This window comes from Myotis davidii, unplaced genomic scaffold (assembly GCF_000327345.1).
Source record: "Myotis davidii unplaced genomic scaffold, ASM32734v1 scaffold173, whole genome shotgun sequence".
Lineage (NCBI taxonomy): Eukaryota > Metazoa > Chordata > Mammalia > Chiroptera > Vespertilionidae > Myotis > Myotis davidii.
The window spans coordinates 187,914-197,816 of NW_006286303.1; the positions used below are offsets into that span (position 1 = coordinate 187,914).

General features: G+C 41.9%; 1 protein-coding gene across 1 annotated transcript in view; it reads left to right on the forward strand.

The window, feature by feature from the left end:
* The first annotated feature begins 2,576 nt into the window (after window positions 1-2,576).
* SPINK2 (serine peptidase inhibitor, Kazal type 2 (acrosin-trypsin inhibitor)) overlaps window positions 2,577-9,903 on the forward strand; it is an 11,817-nt gene continuing 4,490 nt past the window's right edge. The window contains exons 1-2 of the mRNA XM_006757784.2: window positions 2,577-2,616; window positions 3,584-3,627. Coding sequence (XP_006757847.1) covers window positions 2,577-2,616; window positions 3,584-3,627 — 84 coding nt within the window. The remainder of the gene's footprint in view (window positions 2,617-3,583; window positions 3,628-9,903) is intronic.

Consider the following 9,903-nt stretch of genomic DNA (forward strand, 5'->3'; position numbering starts at 1 on the left):
AGCATCTGACCTCAGGGACTTAGACATAAAATCTCCATTCAAGTCTGAGTTTTTGCAACATAGTAGTGCCAGGTATTTCTGAATAAGCAATGTTAAGTGTTTTTAGCAATTTGAAATGTATCACCAACACACTATTTGGCGTTAGCTCAACAGTCACTCTGCGTTGAGAATTAAAGGACCCTAAACTCTATAAATGTCTTACCACACAGTCTAATTTTAATGGAAGGATCTATTATATGTCTAATAGAAAAAATTACACAGCAACTTTTATCAAACAGCACCTACTACATACAAAGGAATGAGAGAGCCTTGGCCGAGTAGCTCGGTTGGTTAGAGCATTGTCCCTTTTCGCCAAGGTTGGGTGTTCCGTACCTCAGTTGGGCATATACAAAAACCAGCCGATAAATGCATAAATGAGTGAAACAACAAATTGAAGTGTTTCTCTCTCTTTCAAATCAATGAACAAAAGGAATGTTTACAAATGACTTCATAAAAAAAATTTAAAATTTTGCCGAAACCGGTTTGGCTCAGTGGATAGAGCGTCGGCCTGCGAACTGAAAGGTCCCAGGTTCGATTCCGGTCAAGGGCATGTACCTGGGTTGCGGGCACATCCCCAGTAGGAGATGTGCAGGAGGCAGCTGATCGATGTCTCTCTCTCATCGATGTTTCTAACTCTCTATCTCTCTCCCTTCCTCTCTGTAAAAAATTAATAAAATATATTTTAAAAAAAAATTTAAAATTTTGACAATTTTACACAGGCACCACCACAGTTTTAGTGTTTGATATTTAATAGCACAACTGCCCAACATACAGGGTATGAAGTTACCATGCTCAAAAAACTGGGGGGGAAATCACTCTATACACGAACTATACAGTAAGTGATAAGAAGAATGCGCACTTTATAAAATAAAATATGTCTGTACATAGTAGTTAGTTGCAAAAGCCATCTGATCTTCTTTTGGCTTGTAAAAACAATGTTCCAGATTTCAGTGTAAATGAACAACCTTTAACTCTTCTGTGTAGCAGGTATCTTGTTTTCACTTTCCAGTTGTTCCACCCAACCTGGGTCATGAGATCTGCAATGTTTTCCTCTAGATCAGCGGTTCTCAACCTGTGGGTCGCGACCCTTTGGGGGCCCAACGACCCTTTCACAGTGGTCACCTAAGACCATCGGAAAACACATTTATAATTACATGTTGTTTTTGTGATTAATCACTATGCTTTATGTTCAATTTGTAACAATGAAAATACATCCAGCATATCAGATATTTACATTACAATTCATAACAGTAGCAAAATTACAGTTATGAAGTGGCAATGAAAATAATTTTATGGTTGGGGGTCACCACAACATGAGGAACTGTATTAAGGGGTCGCAGCATTAGGAAGGTTGAGAACCGCTGCCCTAACACATTTCCTATCTCCTGTCCATTCTTCATCCAATCTATTAAAAAAGAAGTCAGGTCAGGGCATCCCCTTGATTGAAGTCCTCCACTGATTTGTCGCTGCAACTAGAAAAAATCCAAAGCCCCTTATCATGGCCTCCCCAGCCACACATGACCTTGGCTTTGCAGTCTGGTCTCCTGCTCCCACTCCCCCTCCATTCAGGGCTCCAGCTGAAACACTGAGCTGGCTCCTGCCTCTGGTTCTCTGCACTTGCTTTTCTTTGGGCCTGCACTTCTTGTCCCAAGGTCTTCACCAAGCTTCCTTCTTCTCATGCATCAGCTTTCAGCTCAGATGTCACCTCTGATACTGTGCAGCTGTAAAAAAGAAGGATCTCTTACGCTTTGAGACAGCATGGAGAGACCTGGAGAGTATTATGCTAAGCAAAATAAGCCAGGTAGAGAAAGACAAGCATCACATGATCTCATTTATATGTGGAATCTAATGAACAAAATAAACTGTTGAGCAAAATAAATCCAGAGGCATTGAATTTCAGAGGGAAGGCATGGGTGGGTAGATGGGTGGGAAGAGACCAATCAAAGACTTGGAGTTTGATCACTCGCTATGACGTGCGCTGACCACCAGGGGGCGGTGCGGAATGAAGGAAGGCCCTGGTTGGCAGCTGGAAAGTCCCAATTGGCCCTGATCACCGGCCAGGCCTAGGGACTCTACCCATGCATGAATTTCATGCACCGGGCCTTTAGTATGTAATACTTTCAACAATAAAGATGTTTTAAAATGTCGCCTCTGAAAGGCCTTTCTTGACTTCCCAATGGAAAGTCTCCCCCTTTCCCCACCATTTTTAACGCTTTAGAAACTACTGTATTGATTCTGTTGTTTTGGAGTTCCCCGTGTCACCCCATCCCCAACACCTACAGGAGAAAGCTGCTTGAGAGCAGGGATTCTTTTGCTGAGTTCAGCCTCCAAGACACCCTGGGACAGAGGAGATGCCGAAGAAATAGGGGTTGACTGACAGCCCTCAAGGTTGTGCCCCAGGGCTCTTCTTTGTTGCAGGGAGAGGTCCTCCCCTTAATCGTTTACTTCCGCCCTCCGCAGGGAGGGGGAGGGGAAGGGGGGCGATAGGGGGCTAGCCTAGCAGCATCCTTTACTTCCCCTCCCCCATTCAAAAGGGGATGAGCTTGGGGCTGGCGCTGCTGGCCACGCACCTGGCAGGTAACGCTCGCCAGCCAGCGTGGTCGCACCCGGCTCGTGGAGGAGTAATGAGAGGGAGTCTCGCTGGCGACTGCCTGGATCCCGGCGTCCCTGGCGTCCCTCCAAGCACCCGTTACTGGCGGTTCCTGGGCCCGCTTCGGTCCTTGAGGAATGTGGGGGTGAGGGGGTGGCTGAGGATCAGGGACCCGCTTGCTCGGGCTTCATTCCCAGCTCCTTCTGGTGACACCCTGCTGTCTGCCTTTTCTCCCTTAAAGCAGAGTTCTGGAGCCCAAGACAAGGAGCTGGGTTTTGGCGTACACAGTGGCCCTGCTGACCCCCAGCAGGAGATGTATGGGAATTAGGGATGGTGATCGCCACGTGCGTCGGGGTGTCTGTGGCTTATGAGAAAGGGGCTTCAGTCCAGCCAGACTTGAAGCCTTTTTCACAACGGAGTTAAAATGGTACACCTAATGCTAAGTTTTGAGCTCATTACCCTGAGCGGCAGAGGGAAAGAATATTGTGAATTATTAGGAGCCACTTCTCTGATTTTTATTCCATAGCTCCCTAGTCCTTTCTCAAGGAAACCTATTAGGGCGGTCAGTTATGGAACCCGCACCAAAAGTTCTTTGTGTGCCTGCTAAGAGGTGCTAGAAAACAACGGAATATCCTTTGGAGATGGGTGAGGGGGTCAGAGGGGTGGTTCAAGGAAGTTAAGTACTGGAGGGAAAGGAAGGTGTGCCCTGGATAAATCACAAGCTGGATTTTAAAAGCCCCTTACATCCCTAACTGGTTTGGCTCAGTGGATAGAGCGTGGGCCTGCGGACTGAAGGGTCCCAGGTTCGATTCCGATTCCTTGGTTGCGGGCACATCCCCAGTAGGGGGTGTGCAGGAGGCAGCTGATCAATGTTTCTAACTCTCTATCCCTCTCCCTTCTGGAATTGCAAGAATTGACCTTAATCACATACTTTTAAATGTCTGTTTTTTTCAGCCTCTCTGAACGATCAATTTGGTCATCCTTCAGGATATAGAACAGTAAGTAGGAAACCACTTATACTGTTTCTAATACAGTGAAGCCCACAACAGTTTGGGTTGGGGGCTAGCTTTCAGTTCTGACCTAATACTTTTGAAACTATTGACTGCTTTAGAAATCAGAGGCTTTGTAATACAGATAAAAAAATGTAAATGTTTTTGTTGAAAATAGCTCAGGTCTTGAAGGCCTCAGGCCTTTGTTTCCTTTACTACTTCCTCTAATGATTCAGAAAGTCCTTGACTTAATAGTTATGCCTTCCAGTTGACTTTTTGTATAGTACATTATCAAATTAAATTCAGTGGAAGCAAACAGAGATCAACCGAATGAGAATAAAGAAAAACTATTTATTCAGAACTTGCTGTAACAGGGGAGTCAACCATGCCACTGTATTTGGCAGAGACTCAACTAAGGTGGAGGTGTGGGAAAGCTTTCTAGTGGGAAAAAGGAAGGCTTCAGGTGTGCCCTGGTTCGAGGCTGTTGGCATGGGGAAGTTGGAGTGCATGGGTTGGACATGTGATTGGTTAGGAGTGCATATTTGGCTTCCTCTGATTGGTTCTAAAAGCAAATAGTGCATGGATGGGACATGTGGTTGGTTAGAAGTGCATATTTGGCTTTCTCTGATTGGTCCTAAGTTGGAAGTGGGGACAAAAATTAGGGAGGTTGTCAGTTATTAATCAAGTCCTGTCCATTTGGGGCCAAAAGTTACAGAGTTTATTCTTTAGCTCCTTGGACGGTCACTCTAGGTAGCCATCTGACTTCTTCCAAGTCTGACTTAGGGCAGGCTGGCTTCCTGGTCTGGTTATTCTACATAATGAGTTGGTTTCCTGGGCAGGTTGCTGCAGGTTGTGGGTCATATTTCTATTTTAATATCTGGTGTGGCATTGTCCATTTGTATATTCAGTCAATTCTCACAATGACCTTGTAAGATAGATAGATATTATTATTTTGCATATGGGATATTGACCTGGGCTAGGCAGCTCTGAGTATTCAATTCAGATTAGACCTCTTCCAGGAAGCTTTCCCACCCGATTTTCTTTCTCCAAAGTGTATATAAATGCACTTTCTTTGTGTTTCCATTCAACCTAGACTGCAATGTCATCATTATGATAGTGTAGGGCAGGAAAAATAAATATCTCCTCTACCCTTCTAAGTTCTCAGCTGGGGTCCGTATGACAAAAGACAAATTAACAAGAGAAAAGCAAACACGTTTATTAACATGTACATTGCACATATACATAGGAGCATGTAGAGAGAGTAACTCAAAGAGAGGGCTTAGAGCTCTATCTTTAGCAAAGAGCAGTAAATTTGTGGCGCAAATGGCTTAAGCTTCCAAGGGTGCAAACAATGGGGTAGTAAATGTATGGGAGGAAACTAATGGGGTAAGGTTCTTTTGCAGATGCCTCTGATGACATGTCTGGGCTGATAAGAGTGGAGTCTATCCAGTCAAGGAGAATGTATATCCTGCCTTCAGGCAGAAAGGGGGGCAGGGTCGAGGGAGCTTCTTCTGGATTGCTGCTTTTAAAACTGCCTTTTGGTCAAAATAATTTTTATGTCAAAGAGCCATATTTTGGAGGGAACATATTCTGGTTTCCTTCAACAGGAAATGCTAAAATACCACTTACCATGTGCCAAGCACTGTTCTAAGTGTTTTATATGTAGTAACTCAATCTTTTAAAACGCTATGAAGTAAGTAGGTATCATTGTTATCCCCTTGGCCACGGTCACATGGAAATGGTGGAACTATGGTTGCAACCCAAGCAGTTTGACTGCAGATCCAGTGCTCTTCACTACCCCATCACAGCTTTGAATTGTAATTGCCTGGCTTCCCTCCGGTAAACTGTACTCTCTACTGCTGTGGTCAAAGGTAATGTCTTATTTGTTATTTAGTGCCCAATTGTCAGCACTTAGTGGGTGCCCATTAATACTTCTTGATGAGATGACTCAATTCTCTTGGGTTTGATTTTCTTTCAGAAAAATGAGGACAATCCCACCTCTTTCTCAGGGCTGGGATTAGGGTAAGGTAGGTCAGGTGGCTGGAGTGCAAAATTAAGGAGGCACTCACTCTCTGGAGGCAAATACCACAGGACCCTGCTCTCTTTGTACAGGATTATTAAGAGGATGAGTCATGCAAGAGACCTTTGTTTTTTCTTCCCCATTTCCATTGCCACTGCTCCAGTTTATGGCCCTTATTATCTCTTACCCAGGCTAGCATAACAGCCCTCCAGGCGATTTTCTTCAATCTTGCATATCTCTACTTTCCTGCTCCTGCTACACACTGCTGCTGCAATGACTCTTCAGAATCCTTCCTCTGAGGACAGCATGTCTCTGCAAAATCTAGTGGCTTCCTAGTTCCCATAGAGAATGTTTTATTTCCTTACTGCAACCTCCCTTTCTACCTGTACCTTTCTACCCTTTCCCATAGCTTATGCCCTTCTATTCTTAGGCTAATGCCACACTGTTTTAATAACAGTAGCTGCATAGTAAGTTTTGAAATGGTGAAGTGTGAATCCTCCAACTTTTTCTTCATGCTTGTTTCAGCTCTTCTGGGCCTCTTGCATTTCTATATAAATTTTAAGATCAGTTTGCCAATTTCTCCTGAAAAGAAAAAAGGCATTTGAGATCTTGATAGGGATTATATTGAACCTGGAGATCAATTTGGGGATTATTGCTGTCTTAAGACAGTTAAGTCTTTTGATCCACGAATATCATGAATATGGGATGTCTTTTCATTTACTTAGGTCTTTAATTTCTTTCAATAACATTTTGTAGTTTTCAGTGTATAATTCATAATTTTTATTATTATTCTTTTTTGATTAATTCTCACCTGAAGATATTCTTCCATTGATGTTTAGAGAGAGTGGAGGGAAGGAGGAGAGACAGAGAGGGGGAAATGTCAATGTGAGAGAGACACATTGATTGGTTGTCTCCCCTATGTGCCCCAACCAGGGCCAGGGATCAAGCATGCAACTGAGGTGTGTGCCCTTGACTGGAATTGAACCTTGGACCCTTTGGTCCATGGGCCGACATTCTATCCAGGGAGCCAAACCAGCTAGGGCAATTCTTAACTTCTCTTGTTAAAATTTATTCCTAAATATTTTATTATTTTTGAAAGTATTATAAATGGAATTATTTTCTTAATTTCATTTTCAGATTGTTCATTGCAAGTGTATAGAAATACAATTGATTTTTATATATTGATCTTGTATTCTCTAATCTTGCTGAATTTGTTTTTCAGTTCTAGTAGGTTTTTTTAAAATGTGGATTCCTTAGAACTTCCTACATAAAAAGATTTTGCCATCTTTGATTAGAGAAAACTTTATTTCTTCCTTTCCAATCTGGTGGCTTTTATTTATTTTGCTTGCCTAATTATCTTGGCTAGAACCTTCCATACAATGATGAATAGAACAGATGAAAGTGGAAATTCGTGCTTGTCCCTGACTTTAGGGCAGAAGCATTCAGTCTTTCACCATTCAGTAATGTCAGCTATGGGGGTTTTTAGGGGTCCTTTATCAGGTTGAAGAAATTCTCTTCTGTTTCTAGTTTGTTGGATGTTTTTGTTGTGAATGGGTGTTGAATGCTCCTTTAAATGAAACTGCTTTGCTCTCAGGGCAGACACTTCCTTTACCATTGTGCCTTTGCTCAACCTGTACTATTTCCTTGAGGTAGACAGTCTCTCAAACCTCTCTAAATTCTACCCATCCTGTAAGACCACCATGTGTATGTCTTGATTCCTTTACTGGATGCTAAACCTCTTACAGGCAGGACTCAGTTTGTCTTTGTATTTCTTACAACACCTCTCTTAAAATCTTAGAGTATTCATTTGTTGAATGAATAAATACAGGAATATATTTGTTAAAGTATATAAGGACCTTTCTGAGGAAAAGCTTCAGAGTGTAAAGCTCAGAGAATTATTTAAAAGCATATCACATCCTTCTATAAAAATGAAAAGGATTCGGAGGAATAAGTAAGTTTGCCAGGTGACCTTCTTCCAGACAGAAAGACTTCTCCTGAAGCTCTGAGGGACTGTCTGCCAGGGGCGACTTCCTACAGTTAGCTTCTTGTGGGGTATAATTTAGAGCCTCCCTAGATGATAAACCTAGTCTGAGCCTCCCCCACCCCCCATTTTGGCACAAATTTGGGAAAATGAATAAAAGTAAGGGTTTATTGGGAATACTTAATTAATGAAATTATTTGACCTCGTTGATAAGGGTGAAAAGTGATTGCTCATACAGCCTTAGACCTCAGATCAGAGAAAATCCAGGAAGTGAGTAACCCAAATATCATAAAGTTACATGGTAGGTATCCAACCATAGCTTTGAAGTCAGGAGACTCAGACAGACCTGAAACAGACTGGAACCCAACATTGCCTGCCAGCTGGGCACTGAAGACTGGAACCCAACATTGCCTGCCAGCTGGGCAGGTTCCTCAAAGATCTGGACATCAAAAGTCATATATTAGTCATTCTTTGAGATGAAAACATTTGAAAACTCTCCTCAAATATAACAAAAACCTAAGAGTTTTAGGCATAGATTAATTTCGATTAGCTAGCTGTTTGCCTGGTCATCTCTGAGAGAGTGGGACATAGTGGGATATAGTCTTAATTATAAAGGGGAGGCAGGAAAGGTTAGCGCAAGGAGTTCCCTGAAACTGTGAGTGGAATTGTGTGTCTTTGTGCATTTTCCTTAGCCCTCATCCAGTAGAGCGGACTGAATGTCAAGATGACTGGGAGCAGCGGTTCCTAAACCCAGTCCTAGCTGAATCAGAATTCAAGGGCCTCTAGACACACAGATTCTACCCCTGGAGATTCAGATTGTAGGTCTGGGGTGAGGCCCCAAATCTTCCAAGCTTCCAAGGTGACATGTACATACAGCCCTCTGTGGATCCACCTCAGGCTACTTGTCAACAGTTAAAAACTCATTCAAATACCTCCACCTAATTACCTCGCAAGCAAATGACCCTCTCCTTTCTCTCTGAACAATTCCCACAGCATATCGACCACTCTCTGGTTGCCAATAGATTACTCTAGTAATAAAGTACACTTTATTTCCCACAGTGGAATTGTAGCACCAAGACTCAAATGTGTGTGTTCACGAGCCTGTTAGGCCAGTTGCCAGTTTTATTTTACTTAAAAATGTACAGAAAACATTAACATGAATGTAAAGAAACAAAATTGTCGTCCATATGAGAACTGTGTTGAATGCTTTTGAAAGACTTGCTAAGACAGATTGTTAAAAAAAAAAAAAATTGCTATTGAATTAGGTGTAGCTAAAACAACAGTAAATTTTTTTAAAAAAAAATTGTATAGTATGTTGTTTTTACAAGTGTCTTTAAATTCTCACTGTATTTTAAAACAGTAGTTCTCAACTGGGGGTAGTTTTGTCTCCAGAAGACACTTAGACTGTCATTTGACTGGTGGAGAGAGAACAGGGATGCTACTAAATATCCTACAAGACCAAAGACAGCCTCCCACAGGAAAGAATTATCTGGTCTTAAATGTGAATAGGGGTTGAGAAGTCCTGTTTCAAAGAAACCAAAGCAGGAAATTCTAGGTGATTTATTTATGAGTTTTACAGTGATAATCCACAGAATTCTACTTAGTTGAAACATTGGAAGGAAAGGTCTTATCTCTTGTATTAAGATTAGATTCAAAAAATAAAAATAAAATAAAAAATAAAAAAAAGATTAGATTCAACTATACCTAACAAGGACTTAAAATAACAGTGCCCAGTGCTGCCCTCCTGAAATGTGGCCTTTGTCCTCATGGCCCAAAGGTGAGTGCTCCGTGTGCCCAGCAGCAGGATGGAGGAACAGACAAAGAAGAATCCAAATTGTGGGGGGAAGCAGAAGATAGGCGACAGCTTTTTAAAAATACTAAGGCTCCCAGAAGCTACTGCACAATAATTCCACAAATTATTGGCCTGACCTTAATCATATGATCATACCTAGCATTATAGATGACCAAATACATTACTTATTTATTGTCTTACATGAAAAGATGGGCAGTTTTATGGAAATTAAGGAGAAAATAAACAAATGGGACTATACCAAAATAAAAAGTTTTTGCACAGCAAAAGAAACCATCAACAAAACAACAAGAGAGCCCATTGCATGGGAGAACATATTTGCCAATGTTATATCCGATAAGGGTTTATTTTATTATTTTTTTTAATTAAATCTTTATTGTTCAGATTATTACATTTGTCCCTCTTTTTTCCCCTCATAACTCCCCTCCTCCCAGTTCCCGCCCCACCCTCCACCCTCACTCCCCACCCACTCTC